General features: G+C 37.6%; 1 protein-coding gene across 1 annotated transcript; it reads right to left on the bottom strand.

The window, feature by feature from the left end:
* Nucleotides 1-103: 103 nt before the first annotated feature.
* kcnj14 (potassium inwardly rectifying channel subfamily J member 14) lies at nucleotides 104-27823 on the bottom strand. The gene is made up of 5 exons (XM_079894648.1): nucleotides 27601-27823; nucleotides 11530-11604; nucleotides 8522-11330; nucleotides 4510-4827; nucleotides 104-3234 (listed from the first exon to the last, which is right to left on the bottom strand). The coding sequence occupies exons 3-5, from the start codon at nucleotides 9566-9568 to the stop codon at nucleotides 2962-2964; spliced, it is 1638 nt and encodes a 545-aa protein (XP_079750774.1). The 5' UTR covers nucleotides 9569-11330; nucleotides 11530-11604; nucleotides 27601-27823; the 3' UTR covers nucleotides 104-2961.

Genomic DNA, 27823 nt, shown 5'->3' with positions numbered 1-27823 from the left:
AACAGTGCTTAAACTTAAATAGAAAATTAAAAATACAGTACATAAGAGAAACAACTTGAAAATGCTGCATATTTTCAGTAGTTTCTTTTTCTTTTCTTTTTTTGCAGTGGCTCTAGCAGGCATTCTGACCTTCAGTACAAAACACAATAGTTCTCGCAACAAGTTATTTGATTTTTGATTCCTATTTGTGTATGATATTGTCATAAGAGGTTATGTATTATAGGTATTTCCTTCCTATTTGTGAATTGTGAAATGGCTCATCCAGGTTGCAGCCACTGGGCGCCACTGTTGTGTCTCTATCAGGTCCGTGCTGGAGCCACTGCAGCTTCGTGTGGATTCCAAAAGATCGCCAGGTTCAATCAGCACACTGGGTCGGTGTTGCAGCTCTCCTCATGTCCAAATGACCTTCTCTATCAATCCCTCTATATTCCCCCTCACGCTTTAATTTCACCCCCAGGTCGATCTGTTTTCGGTCATTAAGTCTTTGACCTCATTTCAATTTGATTGACCTGAATACATTCCCCCTGGCTGCACTGACTCACACTTTAGCTTCCTCCTGCCTGACTCCATCTGAAAGTTCCTTCTCTACAAAGCTCATTCTATTTGGAGGGGATTCACAAAAAAAGTTGCTGCCTTAAAATTTTAAGTACAATCAACTTAAATATAAGTCATTTCAACTTAAATTCAGGGTTCCCACACTTTGGTTAACTTCAAATTCAAGAACCTTTCAAGGACTTTCCAGGTCCAATATCCTCAAATTCAAGGACTTAATGTGGGGACACATTTCAAGTGAAAGGAAGGTTACATCGTGTTACCTTGTAAGATTGTTGCGCATGTTCTCTAGACTCCGTCGCTATGGAAACAAAGACGATAACATGCAATCACCCGCATTTGAACGTGTGGGTCTATGTAAAATACATCATTTTACCTTTAAAGTCGGGATTAGTCCGTATTTTACGGGACGGGTGGCAACCCTGTAATCTTCTTTGGTGAGCTAAATATCTTGAAATGTGCCTATTTTTGCAATGTTTCACGGTGTGTCTGTGAACCGTTGAGGAACCATCGTAGTAGTTTCGAGCGCGCGTGAGTGTCATGGCAACGTACAACAAAGTACCTCACGCGGTAAACACGTAACGTAACGCGTAAATGCGCGTAACTAAAGTAAATCAAGCAAGCTAGTATGCATAGGCCACGAAGTGTTGGCGAAATAAAACATTAGCGAACCAGATGGATTAATATGGATTTTTTTCGAAAAATTTCCAGGACCTGTATCTATGTTCATTTTCAAAAACTTTCCAGGGCTTTGTTTTTTCAGATTCACAAACTTCCAAGGATTTCAAGGACCCGTGGGAACCCTGTAAATTACATGAAACTGACTTTTAAAAAATGTGTTGAATCTTACTTATACAAAAAAAGTTGAAAATTGCTTAATTTATTGATGAGTTAAAGCAATGTAAAAACATATGTTGTCACAACTTATTCATGTAAAAAAAAAAAATGTACAGTGCAAGAATGAATAACGAAATTGTCTCTAGTAAAGCAAGTCCGTCTTCCAAATAAAAAAAGCCAAACTGCAAAGTCATCACTTGGTCTTTCTCTTGCTGTTTGTTGACAGCATCACAGCATCTGCTAACAGAAACAGCAATAAAATGCCGTGGTACTTTACACAGTGTATCCGTACAGTTTCGTACAAGTAACAAGTTAGTATTTCTTTAACTTCTGGATTAATTGTCCTGAAGCCAATAGGTTTTTTTTGAATGGGTTCATATTTGAATGACTGTAATAAGGTCTGTGGTGAACACAAGCACAAGATATTTTCACATTTTATTCTGACATAAAATACATCAATTATACCCCACTTGTGGTTTTTTAAACTTTAACGTCTTGAAAAATGTAGCTGATAACAAGTGGCTAAATGGGACTACAGATGTTGTCTGGGACATTAAACGTCATTACAGCGAACATGAAAACTTGTGTTTAATCCTGTGCAAACTATTCTAAATCAAACTTTACATCTTGTAAATAAAGAATGAAAGAGTGGTCGGAAACGTAATGGTGGTGGCACTAAAGTCATGCGTCCGCAGTGTTCGTTTATAGCCTACGCTTAGCTTTTTACTTCTGGCAATTGTATTTAGGCTTTAAAATTCATAAAAGTTCATTTTGTGAAGATTGTCATGATGAGAAAATGTGGAAGAATCACAAACTTCTGTTGGTCACGGATCTTACATTCTGCAGTTCTCCAAAAGTCAATGGAAAAATCCTATTGGCTTTTTGTCAAGGGAACCAGAGTGATGCTAACTTCCGGGTTGGCCTACAAAAATACGTCATCCCTGCGGCCCTCTTTTGTCTGAACAAACCTAAAATATAAAAAATTTAGCTTACCATTAATGTCAGATTGTATTGCTGATTTGAAAAATGTAAAAGAAATGCGAGTTTGGTAAGCAGCTTTTGAGATTTCTGTGTTTCCTACTAGGAGTTGTATTTGAATGACTAAAAACAGCTGTGCTTCCAAGATGGCCGCTGAGTGTTTTGCCTTGAAAAGTCTAAACAGGATTACGGGGAGTTATGAGCTGAAACACTGCACTGATGCAGCCGTTTAGTGAATTTGCCCCACTGTCTCACTATGTTGCTCTTTGGTTCTCTTCTCCCAGGCGGTAAGAGGCCCTTTTCCCTTTTCTATTCTCCATCTTTTGTGCATTCTGTCTTTTCTCACCCCATCGTAAGCATGACCTTTTGTCATTAATCAGTCCTACATTGTCCCTTTATGGTCCTCTTTGCCTTAGTCCCCTGTCCAAGTCTGTCTTTCCAGGCCTTTGTCCATTTGCTGGTTCTCTCTCTCTCTCTCCCTACCCCCAGTTCCAACTCCTCCCTCCATCCTGACCCTTTTCCTTTCTTTCTCTACCTCCTTTTCTTCTTTTGACCGCTGCTTTCCCCGGTGCCCTTTTATTCCAGCCACATGGCTCAGTGTATGTGTGGGTGCTCGCTGCAGGAGTCTTGTCGAGGTGGTGGTGCGGGCAGAACGAAAGAAGGTGAGGGAGAGGGGGAAGAACAGGGGGATGGAGAGAAATGGTCAGGACAGGAATGGACAGAGGAGGAGAGCTGCAGAGCCACTTCGTTCTCGTAACAAAAGGAGGAACGGGAGCCCTGGATGTACTTTTTGTCTGCTAACTCTTTAGCGCTGCAGGTTGGCGTGTCCGTGACCTCATAAGTCCTGTTGAAGTACGAGTAGTCCACCTAGAGGCGGGGAGGACGCATGACAAGTACAAAGCATAACTACATGTGCATTTCAAATGAAAAACCAGTACAGATTATTGTTTTATAAATGCAAGGAATGCAAAAAGTGTAACTTCAGTATTTCGGTGCTCTTTGGGTGTAGAGATGGTTCCTAGTCACCTGTTTTTAAAATCTAAGCCATGAAAGAATAAAGGCTTTTTATATTTTTCTAAAAACGAATTACTCGAGTGCCTTGGATTGTTTTTTCTTATGAGTAGATTATTGTTTTAGTTAAGACTAGTTTTAAGTTTTTGTTCTACATAAAAGAGAGATGCTTTTGTGTGTGTGTGTGCAGGAGAATCAATACATACATAAGCAACAACATCTTTGAGCATAAATGTGGCTATAAGGTTCTGGTATCAATAGCTATGTTTCCATCCAAAGTTGCGAATTTTGCATAAACATTTGCAAATAAAGCACCGCCCATCCAGTGAGACGAAGAGAACAAAATCCTTGCAAAGTCATGTCTTTTTTGTTGCGCATCGAGGAATTTATTCGGTAAATGTGTTTCCATCATAGTTTATGCGTATGTTTTCTTACCGACTCAGTTGAGCGCATAATCTTTCTATGCGCATTTTTGAATCTATGCGCATTTTGCCGTTTCCATCCAGGCGGGTTTTTTTTTTTATGCGAATGATGAAAATGGGCATAAAAATAGATGGATGGAAATATAGCTATTAGCTATTATTTATTTAGAATGTCAGATTGAGAATTGAATATATTTTCATCCCAATGCAATTTTCATTCCATTTCAGTTTAAAGAATTGCAGAATTGGACAAAACAGTCTTTAAATGTTAATGTGACAATGCCTTTAAAACATCTTGATATTTGAAGGCTTTACAGGCCATAGACAGACAGACAGATAGATAGATAGATAGATAGATAGATAGATAGATAGATAGATAGATAGATAGATAGATAGATAGATAGATAGATAGATAGATAGATAGATAGATAGATAGATAGATAGATAGATAGACAGACAGACAGACAGACAGACAGACAGACCAGACAAGACAGACAGACAGAAAGACAGAAAGACAGACCAGACAGACAGACAGACAGACAGACAGACAGACAGACAGACAGATAGATAGATAGATAGATAGATAGATAGATAGATAGATAGACAAACACTGTAATGAGTCCTATCTGGTACTTCTACATTTACAACCACTGCATTTTCACTCAATCACTTTCCACCCTCCAGTCTTTATTCTCTGTTTATCTCTCACCTGGTAGCAGTTCTTCCTTTCAAAGAGCACAGGTTCAAAGCGGTGACCCCAGACGATCTCAGAGGCCAGGTAAGAAGACCGGCATTGGGTTGTCATGGCAGTGGCCTCCACCATGCCCTCCAGAATCACCACCACTTCCAGCTCTTTGTCCCCCTCTAGTGTACGTTTGTCCAACTCAAAGAAAGGGCTCTCCTCATCAATCTGGTGAACGATGGTCACAGGTGACACCAAAAAGATGCGATCTGTTCCATTGTCAAAGCCGACATTGAGGTCTGCATTGTCCAATGGCAGGAACTCACCCTCAGGGGTCACCCGTGGCTGCAGAAAAGGTCAAAGGCATTGTTCATTTTCACACAGTTTGGTGTTTTAGTCATTTTTATTGTTTGACAGAAATGTCCTGTATAGGCAATTTAGTTTATTTAGTCAATATTTAGGCATTTCATATTTATTAACAGTAATCCATTTTATTCTGACTGAAATGGCATTTTTTTTTTGTCAATAAAGATGTTTTAGCTGACGATAATATGCAAAAAAATGCAAACGTTCTACCATTTTAAACATTATAAATATGTATTTAAACATATTGAAGATTTATCAACATAAAATATGCTAATTTGAGCCCTTGAAAATATATAGCCTGTATAATTCAATAAAAAAAAAAAAAATTAAGGTTGGATCATTTGCATAAACTCAACATTTTCCCTCAACATTAACATTGTTGAAGCATTGTTAATACCCTACAGTGTTACTTTTTTATCTTAGTCTACAATGTTAAAATGGCTTGATAATCGCTAGGGTGTGTCTTTTTCTCTCGTCTTTATTATTGTTGACAATAATAAAAAATAAAAACATTTTCACCAGTAATTTCGTCCACCTTGTTGACTATGATAGCAAAATTGCGTCATATTCAGACACGGAGCTATAAAAAGCGATAAAATCTGTCTTTTATGGAAATCTATCATTTATTTTAGCGTTATAATGTGCGATACATTTTGTTGGTTGTTCGGTTTCTATTTTGTCACCCACGGAGGCCCTGTCAATGGTAAAATCTCATTGGTCCAAAACGCAGCTGCACATAACTCTACATATTGGTTATCAACCAGCTAAAATTGTGTTCCATCACACAATATTTTCAGTGAAATTAATAAAAACTGTGCACATATTATCTGATCAGGACACAGTTTAAGATTATTTAAGCAGATAAAGGAAGTAATTACATTCCATTTTTTCCATATCTGTAAATCACAAAAAATAACAATGTCTTTATGATTGTATATGTGCATATTGACTCCGGTCATTTTATTCCAGTATTTTTACTCATTATGCAATAACATAGGAACTATTAGAGTGTTTTTTTTTCTTTGGATCTTTTCTTATCTTCATGTTCGAATATCTCACCATCTAACCTCAACACATCAGAACCTGTTAGAAACATCCATGTAGACAATGACACGATAAAAGACAAACATAAACACCATACTAGCAGACATAATACACACATCTGCACAATGACACACATTCGGATCTACTTAAGACATCAAGATTTCATTCACTGTAAAACAAAACATACTGACACAAATACATTAAATCCAGCCGTTAAATGAAGTCTCACACACACACACACACACACACACACACACACACACACACCATATAAGTGAGACAATGGTTTGCTCTAGTAAGGAGTTAATCTCCTCTACAAATCTTATAAACCTCCGGTATGAGGTTGAAGAAAACAAGCTCTCATTAACCACACCAACTGTCCAGATGTCAATCTCTCTCGTTCATTTTCTCTTTCTTTCGCTATCTCTCATCTCGTCATGTATTCTACCTTTGCATGGTATTCATTTCTCAAATACACTACCCTTTAAAAGTTTGGGGTTGGTAAGATTCTATAATGTTTTTGTCACTTATTTTCAACAAAGCTGCATTTATTAGGTCAACATATGATAAAAATGGTAATATTTCTGTGTAAACTAATAAAAAAATATTCAAAATATAAAGTTCAAAAGAACAGAATTTATGTGAAATAGAAATTTGTAATTTTCCATTCTTTTGTAATATTATAAACACCTTTAATGACACTTTTGGTGAATGTTATGCTTAATAACAGGATTAATTTCTTTCAAAAAATAAATAATTACCAACCCAACACTTTTGCATGTTAGTGTAACTTCACAGTTGGACTTGGTCTTGGTCACACCACATGACTTTGATTTGATGGACAAAATTTTAAAATCTAAATAAGCAGTGAAGCAATTGTGTTTCTAAGAAATAATAAAAGATGAGGGTAATTACTTAACATTTTCTTTTCAAGAATTTAATTAATTTTCTTTCATTAAACATTTTGCCACCCCAAAAATATCATAATAAATTTTAATTCAGAAATCAACATTCTCATCACAGAAAAGTCACTGTAATGTAGACGCACCAATACAAGTAAAGTGTGCCATAAGCATCAGACATTCAACCAATGGTCCATGGCCGTGAAGTCTGAGGCTGAGACTAGGCAACACTGGCTATGTTTACATACACACATTTTGTTTCAATCGGAATGAATTGATCAATCCGAAGTTCCGAACGTAGTTTTTACATGAACCAAAAATAAAGTGATCGGGTTGATGTGCACGTTTCGTTGTGTTGTGGCTTTATTTCGTTGTGTTGTGGCTTATTTCCGTTGTGTTGAGAACTTATATTTGCTTTTTAAATTTCGTAGTGTTGTGCACTACTGGTCCAACGAGCACATGAGCTGTTATGCTGTGCTGCTTAGATTAAACAGCAAAAACGCCCCTTCCCGTGCCCAAAATAAAGTATCTGTGGATGAGAGTATGAAGTGAGGAATGATGTGACGTTGTAGGTGAATTTTAGAATAACACCAGTCATTTATGACACTTTATTTAACAACAACTGCAGCTCATTCCGAGCGTCAATACACCATTTCTACGTCATTGCACATGCGCAGTCTTTTCCAGTTTTGGTTTTCAATCCGATCAAGTGTTTACATGTCCTCTCGATCGGATTAGAAAAGGAATAAACCACCCTTTTTAATCCGATCTAAATTTCATTCGGATTGGGCCCATTCGGGTCATTTAAGGTTTTTACATGAAGGCTTTTCAGTGCGATTGATCCGCCAATCTGATTACTAATGGATCATTTGTTTGCATGTGTCTACAGTGAACGCGAGCATCTCGCTTATAATAAATCCATCCAACTTCTCTGCACTGGGAGCATTTTTTTTTTACATGATGCACCACAACTATTTGAGGCTGTTCACACTGGACACATCAAATTAAACTTTATAAACTGGAACATTTGTCTTTCTGAACGAGTGCATAATGATGTTGTATTGAAGTATTCATTGTAGCACGTTGCAATGCAGTGCACTGTTCGCTTTGACATGTTAATGAGTCATGACCTATTTCATTTTTATCTTACACACTTCACCTTTAAGTCATGGGCGTTTATAGTGCCGCGCAGGGACCAGTCCGTACATTTTTTTTCTTCCAAATTACGCCGGTTGAAAAACATGGAGTGCTGCGCATTATTCTGGCCCACCCATCATCCACTTTCTGCCTCCGCCATTCTGTGTGAATTTATTCTATTTTTTATATATATATTAATAGACAGGACAAAAAATTGTGGTTACTAACTCTCATAAGTGTATAAGTTGAGTATTAGTAGACTTTTAGGAGTAGGGGTAGTAGAATAAGGGGTTAGAGTTAGCAGAGTAAGTTGACATGTACATGCAAAGTTACTTATTGTCAGTAGAATATCTGTTGGAGGACCATCACAATAAAGTGTTAGCAGTCAGATATTAGGCTGTCAGTCTACTAATACTCTACTAATACTCTAACGCTTGTTAGTTGACATGTAGGTGCAACGTTACTTATAGTCAACAATGTCTAAAAAGAACCATCAAAATAAAGTGTTACCAAATTTCTTAAAAAAAAACATTTCAGCCAAGACACACAAACACACACACACACACTCAAATGCACAACGTCTCACTGACCTTCAGTATCTGTGCTCGTACATGGGCCTCCACCAGGTGGCTCTTGCGCATGTTTCCAACTCGCCACATAATGCAGAGTTTCCCGTCCCTCATGGCCACCACAGCCACATCCGAGAACACCAGTGTCTCATTGCGCTTCTTGGGCTTGGCGATCTTAGCCATTACCGCCCCAATGATGAAAGCGTCGATGATGCAGCCCACAATGCACTGCAACACGACAGCAAACACCGCCAGGGGGCAGGCCTCGGTAACGCTCCGGAAGCCGTAGCCTATCGATGTCTGCGTCTCTAGAGAGAAGAGGAACGCTGCCATGAAGCTGTTCACCTGCTGAAAGCAGCGTTCCTCTGTCTCCGCCACTGTCTGCACCGGGCCGGAAACCCCGGTAGGTTGCAGAGGAGCAAAAGAGGAGGAAACAGACGAAGGAGAAGAGGAAGATGATGCCAGGGAAGCCAGATCCCCGTGAGCCGCGGCGATGAGCCAGAAAGCGAAACCAAAGAGAAGCCAGGAGAGCAAGAAGGAGAGGGTGAACACCACGAGCATCCAGCGCCAGCGGATGTCCACGCAGGTGGTGAAGAGGTCGGTGAGGTAGCGCTGGCCCCTCTCGCTCATGTTGACGAAGGTGACGTTGCAGCGCCCGTCCTTGCCTACAAAGCGCCGCCGGGGCCGGCGGGACTGGCCACGGCGATCGCGGGGCGGTGAGGGAGAGAGGGAAGGCGAGGATGCTCTTTTGCTCATCTCCCACCTCCCTTCTGCCCCAGACTCCCCCTTGAGTGCCGAGCCACGCCCTCCTCCTTCTCCCCCCCTCCTCCCTCCCCCTTCTTCGTCATCATCATCATCCTCCACATCATCATCCTCATCCCTCTCTTCACTCCTTCCTCCATTGCTGTGATGAAGGTTGAGCACTTTGCCATTGCAGTTGGGAGAAGGAAGCACGCCCGAATGGGAGGAAGTGACATCGTCACTTTGCGCCAGTCTCATGACTTCCTCCTCATCCAGAGGTGTATCCACAACTGCACTGAAGCGCCGCTTCACCCGAGCAGCCCCCATTACTAGCGACAGCACACAGAATAAAAATGTCTGGGAAAAAAGAAGCGTTCAAGAGTTTGCCAGATAAATCCAGGGTCAAAGTGGATTAAAAAACTGGGATGTTTCCGTGAGAATAATTGCGGTGATATAGATATATCCAAAATATGAGTCGTTGATTGTATTCCACAGCGAGGCTTATGGCCTGAAATAGTCCTTATTGTCATTCAGATCCCGGCAGCCAATCGTTGCCCAGAGACGGAACACAATCGCATTAGAGATCATCTCTGACATCATCAGAGTCCCTCTTTTGAAGATTCGCGTAGTCTCTACTTGAGCAATCTGTCCACCATAGGAAGCTGTCAGGTATCAATAAACCAGTATTCCTGGATTTTACAGAACGCAAATTTCCAAAGTTGTTAGATGCAGTGAATAAAGAAAAAAGTCAGTTTCAATGCAGTTTCTCAGCTTTAGAAATAGTTTTGACAAGGTCAGTTGGTGGGCAGAGACCAGACAGGGAAAACGGTGCTGCTTTAGGCCTATGCGCAATGTATAGCAACTACATAAGAAAGTGAGCAGCTAAAAGGCACAAACAAACAAGGCGAAGCTCAAGCAGAGCAGAAAGATGCAGAAGGAAAGAAAGGAACTTATATAACATGAAGAGAAAAACATAAACAAGTCTCAAGCTTTAGAACATATAGGGGAAGTTGAAAAGAACAAATGTTTGACATGCATTCAAATAGTATAGAAAATATAAGAGTAATAAACAATAAACTAAATGAATATAACAGCATGCATATACAGACCGATTTTTCCCTCTAGAACCTCTTCACATTTCCTTATTTAAATGGACGGATGTTTAAAGACACAAGAGAGACATGCAATTAATATGAAAACTGGTCAGCATTTGCTATAACTCCACAGTTGTGACCAGTTGTCTTCGATATTGAGCAAATATAACTCTGTAACACAGAGCAAGTCCATTTCCCAGTCAAATTAGACATTGAAATAATTCAAACAGTCACAAGTGGCATTCTGTCAGTCACGTATCCACCTCAAGTCTGGTTTCATCCAGTCTCAAGGCAAGAGTCCAGTTCTCCAAAAGAAAGGGTCATTTTGCTCTAGACAAAACTTGAAGTTCTGTACCTGAATTACTGGACAATATCTGATAAAGAAAGTCCACACATTACAATAGGAAGTTTAGAGTGAGATGAATTATGACCTGTTGATGTACTTGACCTCTCCAAAAGCTTAAAAATGCTAGACGATGCTTTGAGATCTTCCTCAGAGTCCAAGTCCAGTTTGGTCGTCAAAAAACACACGCAATTGTTGAAATGTCCCTAAAAGTGAACAATAGGCCAGGCAAGCGTAAGCTAAAGCACAAATAATTACCTTCATGGATTTCAAAATAACGATAATTGAGAAACCAAAAGTTCAGACCTGATAAATGATGTTACCTTTTCATATAACTCCTCTGAGAAACCTGTAGTTCGAGGCTTAATGAACATAATAGAAAAGAAAATCTTTAAAAAAGATTTCTAGTCATGAAAAGTCCACTTGCACAGGAACATATCAAAGGATGAAATGAGAAAAAAAAAACACTCAAAAGAGAATTGGAGTGTGGAAAACGAACATTTCTAAAGTGTGAGGTAACAAAAAGATTAATCTTCAAATATCTGCTGCCTTCACACTGACATTTGTGGTAGAATATATAGGCAGGCCTGTCACGTTCCTTATTGTTTGAGTCTGCTGATTTTTGCGTTGAGGTGATCACAATCTAGAACTCCTAGAGAAAAAACATGATATGAACGTTAATATGAAGGCAAGATAACAAGATAAAAAAAATTTACAAAAATGTTTCTATGTGACATGAAAACATGCTCAATATATGCTGATTATGTCTGATTATTCAGCTCTAAGAAAATGTCACAATTCCACTTACAGATTTAATTTATAGATTCATATATAAACAAATGGAATATTACCAATGCTGGCAGTTAACGAAGTACATAGATCATCCTCTGCCTTCTTTCTTTGCCCATTAAGTCAACAGAAGTCTGCTGAAAAAGATAAAATATAAAGAAAAAGATTAGTGTCTTACTTAAAAAATCCACTGTCCCTCAAATTAAAATAAATAAATAAAATACATGCAAACAAAGCCGGAGTAATTTTAAATGATCAAATCATGTTTATTTTAATTCCCAATTTTTTTCCCCATTTTAGTTCCCAATAAAGACTTTTAATGTAAATAGCAGACTTGCTTCTGTTTGAAGAGGTTATATAAAAATAAGCAAAATGAAGGTAAATTGCTCCCATGTAGCACTTAAAGGGGTGGTATAATGCCCCTTTTTACAACATGTAAAATAAGTCTCTTTTGTCCCTAGAGTGTGTATGTGAAATTTTAGCTCAAAATACCCCACAGATATTTTTTACAGCATATTAAATTGTCCCTTTTTGAGGGTAAAAAAAAAAGCGTTGTTTTTGTGTGTGTCCCTTTTGTGTCCCCGGCACAGAGGGCGGAGCTTCAACAGATTGTGTGTGTTAGCAGCTCCGATTACCTCATGCAGACAAGCCCTAAAATGTCATAACTAAATTACACACTTCACCTAAATCACAAAGCTTACATATTTTCCCTTTTGAAAAGGCATGAAACTCTCCAAATCTCTACACTTTTGAGCTTTATTTTTGTTTTGTTTTTAAATGGCTTTAAATATAACACTGAAAGCTGCAGTTAAATACTTCTCTCACAAGTTTTTTCACAAAAATATTTGCTCACAGTGTAGCCACATTGCTTTCCATGTCATGTGTGTTGTTCACTCGGATCTAGTGAGTGTTTGTGCCTTATTTAAAGGTTTAGGGTTTAGTTACCCTTTAATCACCAACCCTTGACCTCTTTAACCACTTCACATTTTACTGTAACCCAGGGCTGTGTGAGTGTGCGTGTGTGAATATTCTGTTTCAGATCTCATTAGAACACTAAACCTATAGATTAACACATAAACCAACACTGCTGAAAATGCACCTTGGCGGAGAGCCATTCTGTTGATTGACAGCATTCATTTTCTCTCAGCTAATAACATCATCCACAGCAGTTAGTTACACTCTCATGGTTTTGAAGATTGTTAACTTTTCTATTCCTTTTAGCAAGTAGCTGTCATGGTTTTACATTTAGTGAAGCTCACAATGTAATTTCGGGAGGAGTGAACCCATCTAATCTTTCAATTAACTGCCGGAGCATATAAGCAGCCGTTCACCTCGCTCTGGCATCAGCTGTTTTGGCATCCCTCCACCTCTCCAACTCCACCAACATTAAAAACTAAATATTGCAATGTTAGTTTTTTTCCAATATCGTGCAGCCCCCTATCTCATATTAGTTGGTTTTTAAATGAACTGCAATAGTATTTTTAGTAAAAATTAGGGCTGTCAAACGATTAATCGCATCCAAAATAAAAGTTTGTGTTTACATAATTTATGTCTGTGTACGGAGTATAATTATTTTCTATATATAAATACACACACATGCATATATATATTTAAGAAAATGTGTTATTTATATATAAAATATTTATATATAATATAAATTATATATAATATAAATATATATACACAGTATATACATGCAAATATTTCTTAAATATATACATGCATGTGTGCGTATTTATATATAGAAAATAATTATACACCGTATACACACACATGTATTATGTAAAAACAAACTTTGATTTTGGATGCGATTAATCGCGATTAATCGTTTAAAGGAGTCATAACCTGCAAATTTAACTTTTCCACGAGAATCAATGTATGTTATGATTGCATAATGATTATACACTGGCCGGGAAGCCGATATTTAAAAGTGAAGCGTTTGTTTACCTCAGGGTTTGTAAAATAGCCCACGTGCACGCGCACTAAAAAACGAGATTTTGATTTCAGCCCCGTCTTGACGTCAAGACGGGGCAGGATATACCATATATGGACACCGCAGCAGGAAGCCCGCCCTTCCCCTCTCCCCCTCAAATTCAGTTCAGTCGCGAAAGATGGAGAAACCGAGTGCACACGTGAGTTGCTCTGTGGTTGACTGCCAGAAACAACATGCGAATGTGTTTTCTATACCAAAAACGGACCAAACTATCAGGGACCAGTGGATAAAATTCATTTTTAATGACGCTGTCCCAGCAACACTTTCAACTGGCTTATTGTTCGGTGTCTGCGCTAAACATTTTACGCCGGAATCATTCACAAATTTGGGCCAATATCAGGCGAAGTTGGCCACGAAGCTCCGTTTGAAAAAAGGTGCCATTCCAACCATCCGGGACTTGCCTGAAATTGAAACGGTAAGACTGTTTTTATTGCTCTACTGTGTGTAACAAACAGCAGCTAACTACTAATGCGGCTATTGTATGTAACGTTAGCTTCAAGGTAAACACGGGGAATGGACTCTACGTCCACGACAGCCAAAACATCGCATCAGATCTCGCGAGACAATAATGCCTTCAGAAATAAAGGTTTTAGGAGCTCTGTTTTTATTTATTTTTCCACTTTTATTTTTTAGAAGGGCATGAAAGACTATAATACAGCAGTAGGTATCCAAATTAAGACTAGGTTATGACTCCTTTAACAGCCCTAGTAAAAATACTAAAAAGATTAAAAAATTCTGAATTACACCTGAAAATATTTTATATATATATAAGTCTCAAATTAATAAGAAACAGTTTTGAATTAGCAAATAATAAGTAAATTGTAGCATTGACCATGTGAACTTATTTGTACAAAAGGTCATTTTCAATTTTGGTCATTTTCAAATAGCTGAATAACATGATTGTTAAGCTGATCATATAATTGTAAATGAAAAAAGTATTTTAAATTGTTGAAAACAGTTCTTAAGAGTTGTCAACAATTTCAGTGAACTTCACGTGTACTAACACTGACTCTCTCACTTTCTCTCTCTGTATCACTCTCTTTAACATGTTGGTGGTGTCTGGTGAAACCTCCCATGCTGCTAATGAAAACTGAGTGCTACTCAAACACCCCTGATCCTCTCCAGCACGTGCAGCATTCAGAAGGACCAAGATACGGGGCCAAGGTCAGCGTGATATGCGGACGCTCTAGAATAATTGCTGGCAGAGAGCCAGAGCAGCAGTGCCAGGCTTATGTTGGGGTGGAGTGCACTGATCAGACTGCAATTAACAGGGAACTAAATCTATGCAAATCAGCTCAAATGTTACACAACAATTAACGTTTGACTGCATAACAAGGTTAATAGCTATGTTCCATCTGACCCCAGAATATTTTAATAAAAGAAAAAGGGTTGTGAAAAGGAGCACAATTAAAACATTTGTACTATAGTTCCTGAACATAAAAAATGTTCCAGGACTCTACATATAAATATCATTATTTTCAGTAGTTTATTCTCTCTGACCCCTTGGCACTCAAACTGCATTCGTCACTCTATCCATCCTGTATTATCTCTCTCTTTGTCTTTCTATCCCTGTCCCTGATTACATGTCCATGTTCAAGTGTTATGAGGGGAGATTAAGGTCCATGTGAAAATCAATTCAATAACATTCTGTACAGTGAATAACCTTTCGATCTCTTCCTCCCTTTCAGAAATCTGATGGAGATAATCTTATCGAGAAATGTACGCTATTATTACATCACATGACTGATGTCATGCACATTTCTATGGTACAGTATGTGAAAGTAATTTTACTTCAGCAAGGACTGACAACACAGGCTCAAATTCTAGGCTGTAAAAAATGATAACCTAAAAATGATGACATAAATTAACTGGTTTTATTTAAGTCAAATATATATATATATATATATATAAAATATAATAATACATTTATTTATTTGTGTGTTAAATCAAGTAAAATAAGGCAACAATTGCAAATGACCACTTTCTACAGTGTATGTACTGTACGCTGGTTAAATACTACAGACACTTTACAGATGAGAAACATTTGTTAGTAAAGTGACAAGTAGTATGCTTGTCTTTTATTTCTAGTATTGACCATTTTATGTGATCAAGAAGCACATGGCTGACCTGCATTGATATTCCACAAACATTCTGTTAAGGTTTTGTCTTAAACCATGAATTCTAGGAATTGGAATCCTACGGAATTTTATGTTTGTGGTTGTGATTTGATTCTTATTAAAGGGATAGTTTAAGAATCAAGACAACCTAAAATGAAAATGAAGTCATCATTTAGCCTACTCACTCTGGTGTTGTTGTAATGTTACGCAGCACATTTGAGCTTTTGCACGAACCAATGAGGTTCATTCTTGTGCGTTACGCAGCACGTTTGAGCTTCAGCAAGAACCAATGAGGTTTATTCTCGTGTGTAACGCAGGGATGTCACGATACCAAAATTCCAGTAGTTGGTACCGATACCATTAAATGTTACGGTTCTCGGTACCAATTTCGGTACCACAGCAAAATCTGTTGGAACTATTTTTCTATTTTATTTAACTATTTGAAGAAAAAAAACAACATTAAATTCAATTCAGTGACTTTATTATTTATGATGGTAATCATAAGTAAACAATACATATAAGCATTGAAGGCTACATGCTGTTTAAACGTAAATATTGCTTATAAAAAAATCAAGTGAAAAATAAGCAACCTTCTATATGCACACATTATTATTAGTAGTAGTTGTATTTTTAATACATGGAGACGTAGCTAAATCTACTGTACAGTAGCCTAATATAATTATTTCTGTCAATTTCTTCAAGTTAAACCGAACTTTTATTTTGACGGGTTGCCGTGAAGACCTTTGAGTTTCTGTGTGTGTAGGATATGACAATAGTTTTTCTCAAATGAAACGGTAAAATGCTCATGAAGTGACTCTCAGAGCGGCTCTGGAGATGAATTTCATCATGTCATCATATCGTGAGGCAGCAGAGACTGAAAACAGCGTGAGCGTCACTCGTGCTTCAGTGTGTGTGTGTGTGTGTGTGTGTGTGTGTGTGTGTGAGGTAAATAAAACGGTTCTTACTTCTAGACCAGCAATGTTTTGGTGCTACTTAAGAACCACTTTTCCTGGTTCAGAGCTGGTGCTTTGGGTCCATTCTCTTGTTACACAGCACGTTTGAGCTTCAGCAAGAACCAATGAGGTCCATTCTCTTGTTACACAGCACGTTTGAGCTTCAGCAAGAACCAATGAGGTCCATTCTCTTGTTACACAGCACGTTTGAGCTTCAGCAAGAACCAATGAGGTCCATTCTCTTGTTACACAGCACGTTTGAGCTTCAGCAAGAACCAATGAGGTCCATTCTCTTGTTACACAGCACGTTTGAGCCAGGGCTGCCAACTCTCACGCATTGAGCGTGAGACTCACGCAATTGACACTTTTCACACGCTCTCACGCCACACATCCATTTTCTCACGCACAGAAAAATTGCGGAGCAAAGAGGTACTTTTAATATTAAACTAATTATCAGCTCTTAGATTCCGTCAATTTTATAAATTCAGACAAAAATACGTTTGGCGCTTGTAAATGTGACGTGACAGATTGCTGAGCGCCTCAGTTCAAGTGCACGTGAACCGATCATCTGTTACTTTTTTATTTAAAGATGCAGTACAACTTACCGAAAGTATACATAATATCGACCAATTAGTGTTTTTCAACCACTGAAAGAGGTCAATATATAACAGCAGGAGAACAATTATGTCACATAACGTTACATTTACCTCATGAAAGCCATTTAATGACTATAGCATGTTAACTGAATAGAAAAAATAGCTAGAGAGGAGATTTTGCTGAGCACTATATTACATATTTATTATATTTTTACTTATGTCATTAAATAATTGTTATTATAACAAAAACTGCATTATATTTAATTTAATTTGTTATTTTTAACCTTTAATAATACCAGCAGACTGGGCCCTCTATGTTTACAGCATTAGGTGAGATTATTTTTTTAAATAAAATTTAAAATAAACATGTATCCAAATTAGTCACTACTGAATCAAAATCAGAATCAAATCTTAAGAATGGAATTGAAATCTTGAATTTTTTGTCAAGCAATAATAAAAACTGTATCCTACCAGTCATTGTACAATGTAAACATTGTAACATGTTGTCACTAAACTTAATAAAATTCTATTTAGTTACCAAATGTTTTGACAATCAAAATTACACTTATTGTGATGCAATGTTTGCATCCGAACCCCCCCCCCAAAAAAAATCTCACTCCAAGCTAAACTCAAAAGTTGGCAGCCCTGTTTGAGCTTCAGCAAGAACCAATGAGGTCCATTCTCTTGTTACGCAGCACGTTTGAGCTTCAGCAAGAACCAATGAGGTCCATTCTCTTGTTACGCAGCACGTTTGAGCTTCAGCAAGAACCAATGAGGTCCATTCTCTTGTTACACAGCACGTTTGAGCTTCAGCAAGAACCAATGAGGTCCATTCTCTTGTTACACAGCACGTTTGAGCTTCAGCAAGAACCAATGAGGTCCATTCTCTTGTTACACAGCACGTTTGAGCTTCAGCAAGAACCAATGAGGTCCATTCTCTTGTTACGCAGCACGTTTGAGCTTCAGCAAGAACCAATGAGGTCCATTCTCTTGTTACACAGCACGTTTGAGCTTCAGCAAGAACCAATGAGGTCCATTCTCTTGTTACACAGCACGTTTGAGCTTCAGCAGGAACCAATGAGGTTCGTTCTCGTGTTACGCAAAAAGTTTGTTCTCGCGAGCCAAGCAGATTTGATTGAGCTTCTGTTTATGTTCGCTGATTAATGTTATGTGAATAAAGGACTAAATTCAATCTGTCCATCAGATAAAGTGATAGTTTCTCTCAAATTTGGACTAAACTGTTCGATTCATTAGTTTACGATCTCTTTAGGAACTTTTTAAAGCGTCAAAGTGGTAGTTGTTTAGCTGTCAATAAAGTGACAGAAAGCTCTCAGATTTCATTAAAAATATTTTCATTTGTGTTCCGTAGATGAATGAAAGTCTTACGGGTTTGGAACGACATGAGGGTGAGTAATTGATGACAGAATTATCATTTTTGGTTGAACTATCCCTTTAATATAATTCTTGTAAAAAAGTGTTTACTTTTCAGTGACTTCACAGCATGGCAACACGACACAATATCAGTTCCTGGATCATGTTTTTGATTCACAAGAAAGAATTAGCTCATAAAAGTAAAACTTTAGGGAATCAGCGTAATTTGGTCACGGCTGTAAGTTTTTGATTCACTAAATAGAACAAGTTTATAAGATTAATTTGTTCGGGAATCAGACATTACTAGACGCATTGTATCTAGCACGAACTACGAAGAATGCACATTAAAAATGTTAACGGAACTGAAAGACATGAAAATCATTTGGTTACAGTTATTTTTTCTTTTTTTTAATTAACCATAAATAAAAAATTAAGTATAGTATAATAAGTATAAATAAGCTTTTGAGTATTATAGAATTAGTCAAACTTCTGCCTGAACCACATAATGTATTGTACAGACTCCATTCAAACTTAAGTTTTGTTGAAAATTTTAAAAAACATCCTTTAAAAAAATTAATTTGAGAGCAAAATTTGAAAATCTCTTATTGACTGCTGATGTTCGGCATTCAAAATTTAACCAAGAGCAAATACATTATAATATTTGCATTCTGAATCACAACCAGATATCTTTCTTACATCTATTTGCATACTGAACTGTGAGTGGTCTTGTCATCATTGCATATAATGAACCATTTATAGCTGCTTTTATAGTGCACAAGCGATGTTCATTCTTGTGATTTAATTTACACAGGACCAAAGCCTGCATTGAAACTTGCAGGAAATGCAAATTTAGTGAATAAAACATTACTCACGTCACGAATATCTAATTGTTTAAAATGTATAATGCTGATGCAACAAGCTCAGTGACTGCTTGCATATAGTATTGCTATATGGTGGAAATACATGCTAAGCACCTGCAGCAGAACACATGCAGTAATACAACAGCCCACATGCTGCATGACCAATCCATAGTGTCATCGATCCCGCTATGCCACAAAATGGGGCCACAAAAAGTCCATGCATTCACATGGCCGGGCTGTGTCTCTCTCCATTTCCCTCTCTGGCTCACTCTCAATTTCTCTGTGCTGCTCTCTCGCTCACTTTCAGTCTCTGATTTGCTGTCTTCTTCTATCTCTCTCAAGTCTAGGTATGCCAGAGGCATGCGATGAGATTATAGTGATCCAGTCAGCCTACTGAAGCCTGGCTGGAAACTAACTCGTGTTAATCTGAGAGCAGTAATGAGAAAGTATTAACTACAGATAACATCCCCACTCACTGATTCTCTCCACAATAGGCTTCAGTACAATCACCAAATCATTAGAACCTAATGTATGTGAAGAGAGCAAGACTACTTTTCCTCTTAAACTGATAAATGAGGAATGATATTTTTAAAATCTTAAAGGAATATTCCAGGGTCAGTACCAGTTCAGATCAGTTAAGTTGACCATGATGTTGATTAAAAATGTTTGATGGGGTCAATTCGTATTAAAATACTCACAGTTTCAATAGTATAGACACACAATGTACATAATTTGTGTTAATATGATTTAAATGTGAAAAAAATACTAATAATTTTACAACTTTGTTGCCACGAGTCACAACACAAACATTTCTGTGCATTTATTTAATTATAAGATCTCTATTGTGTTTTTAAAACCTTCAAATTACTGCCCAATTAAACTTACATTGTAAGTACATCAATGCAATCTCAATTTCTGCATTTTTGAAAGAAAAATAGTAAAAAAAATGTTTTTTTGTAGAAATCAACATTAAAATCAAAAGTGTAAATGCTGTTGAATGAGCTTAACTTGTATTGAATCTGGAATATTTCTTTAAAGTTGGCATAAAACAGAAGTTGTAATAGTCTTTTCTTCCCTATTACATATATACGAGTTTCTCAAACAAGACAAAATGTAATGCGGGAATTGATCGGATGATTGTGGTTTGCTATTGCAGCAATCTCATATGATTAACAGGTTGTATATTTTGAGATTAAGACATTCCAAATGCCTCATCCAGCCAAACTCTCTCCTGCACATACCATCAAGGTCCTCCTCATTCACTTCTCTGCCTCCCTGGTTTCCACACTGTGGTCTGTTGCTGCAACACTTCAACCCCAGGAGCTTATACAGTGTTGTGTTACATGATATATGCGTGGGAGTGCAGACTTATTTCAAAATGCCTGTTGCTGCAGTAGCACTGACACAACTTACATTGTCTGAGTACTCGGTCTTTGCAACCCTAACCAATGTCTACAGGACACAACAGCCTCTTTAACCCTTTAAGGGTTATAAATTCAGCGAGGAACTGCTTCTGAACTTGTACTGGTAAAGCTACTTGAAACAAACCCATGACAACAGTCTTATCATAGAACCAACAGTGTGTACAGTATGTTTATCACACATTCATTATGATAAGAGCAAGCTTGTGCATATTTAGTTGGTGAGGGCATTTCATTGTACTGACAAAGACCCTGTGCTAAATGCCACGCAAATGGCATGAGTACCGTTCTGAATCATTCAATGACACATGGGACACCCTGCGGTCTTACAGCCTTATTTGCCCATGTCTGTGAAGATCCATATCATAAGGTCCATATTATTTAGGACAGATGGCTGCAAACAATGTTTAAAGTCCCATCCTGCACTAAAACAGATATTTGAGAGTGCTTAAAATCAACTATCTTCGCAACTATAAGTCCTGTTCACACCAGGGATGAAAACTAATCAAAGCTAATGCAATAACTATGTCTCCACATGCGTTGGCATGATAACATTCTGTTTATCATAAGCACGCACTGCATGTTTGTCATCTACCACTTTAAATACTCAAGATCTTTAAAGTCGGGTGGATTCTAATTGACTGTGTGATGGATTTTTAATTAATCATAAATAACATTAATTTTTCTTGCAGGAACAACATTCATATGCTCTTGAATCTTAAATGTTTACAAACCCTTTGGTCGAACACTCCTGACTTTGTGTGTGTGAGTGTATAAATAACAAATAGGGGAAATGAAACTAGACAGATGTCTAGGTTTGAAAACTTGTGATTAGCCTTGTGATTAACAATGAAGTAATCAAGAAAACAGAGTTTGCTTCTACCTAGTAACAGAAGGGTTTGCCTATGAAGAACCAATCAAATTGTAGGGAAATTATGTAATGTATCATGTCATTTTCACCATGCTCCTATTCTATAAAAACTGTTGTATTCCTTTTGCTGGTGGGATTCTCTCTGAAATTTGTCTGAGATCCTCCGGCCGTGATTATAGCATATTCGAAGGCATTGTCTGGAGTCTGTTTAGTTATTGCTGCGCAGCAAGTTAGGGTTAGGGGACTCGGTCGACGTCGATGAGGAGTATAAATATTATTGAACGGGGATGTCGATTGTAGACGAGACCCAGATACAGGAAACTAACGTCGACTGTAGACGTTCGGGGACGTCAATTGTAGGCAAGACCCAGGTAGACTTAAGTCAGGTGCGAAAAATGAAAAAATCGACCACAATTGTCAATGATTTTATCGTTCATCAGTTGGGAATTTTTTTTTTCTAAAAGTGATTCCAACTAAATCGTTTCTCTGTGTTGTTATCGTTGTAGCTGTGGTGTGGACTTCCGTATTCTCTAAGAATTAGAATGGTTCTTAAAACTTTATTGTTATAGTTGATGTAAACTTATCTTAAGTGTTGTGTGATCTTGACTTAACTTTTAATAATCGTTCTAATTATATGAGAATAGGCAAGTCCACACCACAAATATATGATAACACTAAGGCCGTGTGTCCACCAAAGCGTTTTTAGCCAGCTGAAAATGCTAGGCGCTCTGCTGCAAACGCCTAGCTGTGGGCGCTTGAGAGCGTTTTGCCAGCGTTGCGTTTTTTTCAGTTGAGACACTTTGCTTGTTATGATACGGAATATCCGCGAAAGTGTTACTAGTATCACATTTCACAAATACTTTGTTTCTGTGTTGATTCTATATTAAAATGTCAATACAATGTAATGTATTTTCTCTGGCTCTTGTTTTAAATGATTTTGTTCCGTTATTATGCTTGTTGTTGTCATCTGTTGACGTACGTTGTACAAGCAGAATGTGGCAGACGCGGTTGGTCGGTGTGGTATTAGTCCCGCCCCTCCTCCACTGTGATTGGACGGTTGGATAAAAAGTGACAGTGATGAGCGCTGCGTTTTACCAAAAGTTGAACATTCTTCAACTCTCGGCGACCTGTAAAAAACGCCGAACGCTCAGCGCTTCAGCGTGAAAAAGACGCTCAGCGCCTCGTTACGCTCATGGCGTTTTAAAAACGCGGCGCTCCCATTGAAAACAATAGAAAAAACACACCAGCCGCGTGAAAAAACGCTTTGGTGGACACACGGCCTAAGGAAAAAATAATCAGAACGATATTTTCCAGGTGATGATAAAATCATTGGCAGTCCATCAGAATTCACCAAACTTTAAAGAGTTCCCTAGTAGGAAGTTCCCTGGCCCTAGTAGGAAAGAGGCTGCAGATATTCAGACCTACAGCATGACTGAAATGTACTTTTTCACAAAAGTTAAATAAACAAGAAGTTAATGTTGAGTAACTTATGTGTTAGACCCAGTATTGCGAGTTACTTCGTCTACTGTATTTATGAAAATAGTTCCAAATTCCAAACAAAATAATAGCAGGATCAACAGTTCCGCATCTCCATGCAGTGATGCTTTATTTCTGAATGAATCACAAAACAGCTGAATTAATAATGATTCAATGACTATGTCATAAAGACAGTCACTTGTCGCCACCTACTGTCAAAAAAAAAGGTATCCTGAAAAAGGTTTCACTGAAAAAGCCAAGCCACAGACCACGCAAACTAGGAAAAGTCCGAAAATTTAGTCCTAAAGGCCCGTTCACACCAAGGACGATAACTATAAAGATAATGATAAAGATATAATTCTAAAAATCGTTCTCCATATTAAAGAATAATAGAGTTCACACCACAACTATAACGATAAAGATATGAGGAACGATATCGTTTTTTTCCAGCTGTCGAACGATAAAACACTGACAGCCAATCAGAATCCACTCTAATTTAAAGGTCTCGCGCATTTAAAATGGATCTGGATCATCCGGGCGCGCGTGATTAGAATAAAAAGACCGTTATTGGTCGTTGGTGTGGACGCATATATAGTTATCTTTATCGTTATCTTTATAGTTATCGTGCTTGGTGTGAACGGGCCTTAACCCTATCCCTACCCCTAAACCTAACCCTACCCATAACTTATCCCAAAAATTACAGTGAAATGACAGGTGAATAACACTAATGTGAAAGCACCTAACCCTGGTTGTAAGCCAAAACTATACATAAACTGTAAACTTGTCCTTTATATCTGATTGGTTTTATATCATTCCTTTTTAGTAAGAAATGATATCTGCGAGGATTTTCAGTCAGGATTTAGACCGTACCATAGTACTGAGACTGCTCTCATTAGAGTCACAAATGATTTGCTCTTATCATCCAATCATGGTTGTATCTCTCTATTAGTGTTACTCGATCTTAGTGCTGCATTTGACACCATTGACCACAACATTCTTTTAAATAGACTAGAAAACTATGTTGGCATTAGTGGAATTGCACTAGCATGGTTTAAATCATACTTATCTGACCGTTATCAATTTGTAGCAGTAAATGAAGAGATGTCTCATCGATCACAAGTTCAGTATGGTCAGGTGTACCACAAGGCTCAGTACTAGGACCGCTGCTGTTCACTCTGTACATGCTACCATTAGGAGATATCATTAGGAAACATGGAATTAGCTTTCATTGTTATGCTGACGATACTCAGCTCTATATTTCTTCAAAACCTAACGAAACTTACCAATTCACAAAATTAACAGAATGCATAGCTGATATAAAAAATTGGATGACTCGTAATTTCCTACTACTAAATTCTGAAAAAACAGAGATTCTAATTATTGGACAAAAAACTTCCTCACGTAATAACCTAGAACACTGTCTAACACTTGATGGCTCTGTTAAGTCTTCGTCGTCGGTTAGGAACCTGGGTGTGCTCTTTGATACCAATCTTTCATTTGAAAGTCACGTGTCTAGTATCTGTAAAACCGCATTTTTCCATCTTAAAAATATATCTAAATTACGTCATATGCTCTCATTGACAAATGCGGAACAATTAGTTCATGCGTTCATGACCTCAAGGCTAGATTATTGTAATGCTCTACTGGGTGGTTGGCCCGCACGCTTAATAAACAAACTACAGCTGGTCCAAAACGCAGCAGCTCGAGTTCTTACCAGAACCAGGAAGTATGACCATATTAGCCCAGTTCTGTCAAAACTGCATTGGCTCCCTATTAAACATCGCATCAATTTTAAAATATTGCTGATGACTTACAAAGCACTAAATGGTTTAGCTCCGCAGTACTTGAGCGAGCTCTTAACACATTATAGTCCTTCACGTCTATTGCGATCTCAAAATTCCGGCCAGTTGATAATACCTAGAATATCAAAATCAACTGCTGGCGGTAGATCCTTTTCCTATTTAGCACCAAAACTTTGGAACAGTCTTCCTAACATTGTCCGGGAAGCAGACACACTCTGTGAGTTCAAAGCTAGATTAAAGACACATCTCTTTGACATAGCATTCACATAATACATTATAGACTCCTATAATTCAGTGTTAGGCTGCATAGATTAGGTCAGCTGGAACCGGGAACACTTCCCATAAATCCTGATGTACTTGTTACATCATGAGAAGAATGGCATCTACACTAATTTTAGTGTTTTTGTTTATCCCGAGGTTTTCCTGCAGCCTGCCGGATCCAGGCCGTATCCAGATCTGACGAAGGACCTGCGCCTTGACCCGATGACAACGCAGTGCTGAAGTGCCAACTAGTCTCTCCCTATGGAGGATCCCTTTACCACTCTACAGATAAAGCGTCGTCGGGAAAACTCAATTTGCGTATCTACCCCGAATTGATAAAATAAAATAAAATTCTGAATCAAAACTATAAGGAAACACCAGTACTTTGTTTAGGCTTGGTTTGTAGGGAATAACAAACCTGCACACATATATTTAAACGCACATAACTATAGAACCAATTCTTTAATGCGCATGTGAACGCCATCAGCGTTTCTCACAGGATCGCGTTTAAAGTCTGTGTAGAGAGAATGGTGTCGTCTTAGCTGCCCCTAATTTAATAACAAATGATCGTTGCGACGGAAGCAAATCAATCAAAACTAACTTTAGCTGTAAAATAACTTTATTAAAGAACCGCTATAAAACCAAAACATTCTCTGTTACCTTAAATTATACGTTTATCTCTGTAAAACTGCTTTGAAACAATCTACATTGTTAAAAGTGCTATATAAATGAAGATGACTTGACTTGACTTGATTGGTTGATTGGAATGTTGTTCCAGGAACATTTTGTATTTGTTGAAATCACGTTCACCAATTCACTCAAAAGCTCCTCGAGCATGTTTTAATGGAAATATCTCTTTTCCAATGTTCATAACTTCATCACCTCAACCATCTCTGACTCAATTTTCTCTGTGCCTCCTACAGCTCTGCCTCTCGCATTCTTGAAGATTAATCTTTGTACTGAAATAATGCATAAATCTTTTCATCTCATTGTTTTTTCTCCTTTTCTTTTTATCAGCGTTTCTCCTACTCATCCTCTGCAAAAAAAAAAAGTAGTTTGTAGTCTCTCATGTGATGCATCAAAAGTTAAATGGGAGAAATAGATTAAATGGGAGAAAGTATATCACTCCCGTGGAGGAGGATGGGAGATGAAAAGGTAATCCTTTAGTCAGAGAGCATTTAGTTTTAAGTGTTCATTTTCACATCATGCTCAAGCCAATGATTCTCCTAATGAATGTGTCACCATCATTTCTACAGAAATAAACCTTTACACTCTCCCATTGTCTCAAAAAAGAAAGCACTGATTCTTAGAACTAATGACCTTGAGGTTAATCTCAACTTCAAACTAATAATACTGTAAACAGCGCCAGATGAAGGAAAGAGAAATTAAACGAAAATCCTCTTTGCAGTGGCACTAAAATGACAACAAAATTTGGGGTGCAATTGCCTCTCCGTGTGGTTTACTAAAAAGTTCATGCAGCCATTATAAAAGGACCTGATTTGGGTACTGTGTTATTTATAGAATTACCTAACTGCTCCATGGGATTAATAAAGCAAATACTTCGAAATGTCCTGTTAGACTATGAGACTATCAGATTAATTCTGATATCTAACAAAGACTATAGCACATACAAATCTGTATTTTAATCTACATTCTTCAAGTAGTTAAATACAGAACATATTTAAGTATGTAGGCTATAAAAATTTAGAAAAAAATAGCTAGCCTACTATTAAATCTATAAGCATTGGGGGACCCTTTTTTATAACTGTGAAATGAACAAACTTTACAATATAGTTCTAATGTGTAATAGATTACAAAGAAATAGTGAGAAATGCCATGAAAGTTTAATTTACAGGTTGTCATAGCCTATTCATATTTGAATACATGCTGATCTCCAATAGGCTACCTATTGTTGTTTTTAGTGGTGTATTAATAAAAACAGCTAAATATCAACTATTTTCTACAATATTTTTAATGACTTCATGATTAATGAAAGTTATTATTGAGTAATCAGGCCTTGTTTAGCTGATCTAGGTTGCTGTGAATGAGGCCTGATTGAAATGCCCTTCACCTTGACCTGGTCACAGGTCAACCGACGAGTTTTGAATTAGCCTAATATTCATATTTGTTTGTGTTCTTACAAAGACTACAAAAGTATACTAATAGAGCAATTAACCTACATTTTGAGTGAATTCGCTGTGAAATGTTTTGAAGTTTCGTGTTTATGATTTATTTACCAATTAACAGCCAAACATCGAGTTTAATTCTACGTCGTACTGAACCACAGCATGCACAACTATACTATTAAATGCTCATATGGTAAATTTATGTTTACTTAAGTAATACAAGAAAAGCACTGAAACTGCCACTGGAAGTCAAATTTGAAGTTTGAAGAACGAAAACGACACTCACCGGCTCGTGCACAAATGTCATCACATAGTCCATTTAAGCGTCATGTCTATTCCATTTCAATTTCTTTTCTAACACTGTTTTAATTTAAATTAATATTAAAGCACAACAAGCCAGATAAAGCGGCTGCTGTTTGAGGATGCGTCACATTAAAACGCTTTACAGCGCGTGAAAGTGTGGCGTGGGCGCTCTCTCTCTCTCCGCGTGCTCTGGTCCGCGCGCGCGC

This window comes from Squalius cephalus (genome assembly GCF_949319135.1).
Source record: "Squalius cephalus genome assembly, chromosome: 15".
Taxonomy (NCBI): domain Eukaryota; kingdom Metazoa; phylum Chordata; class Actinopteri; order Cypriniformes; family Leuciscidae; genus Squalius; species Squalius cephalus.
The sequence above is the reverse complement of the archived record's forward strand: the minus strand, read 5'-3'. Positions and strand labels throughout refer to the sequence as shown.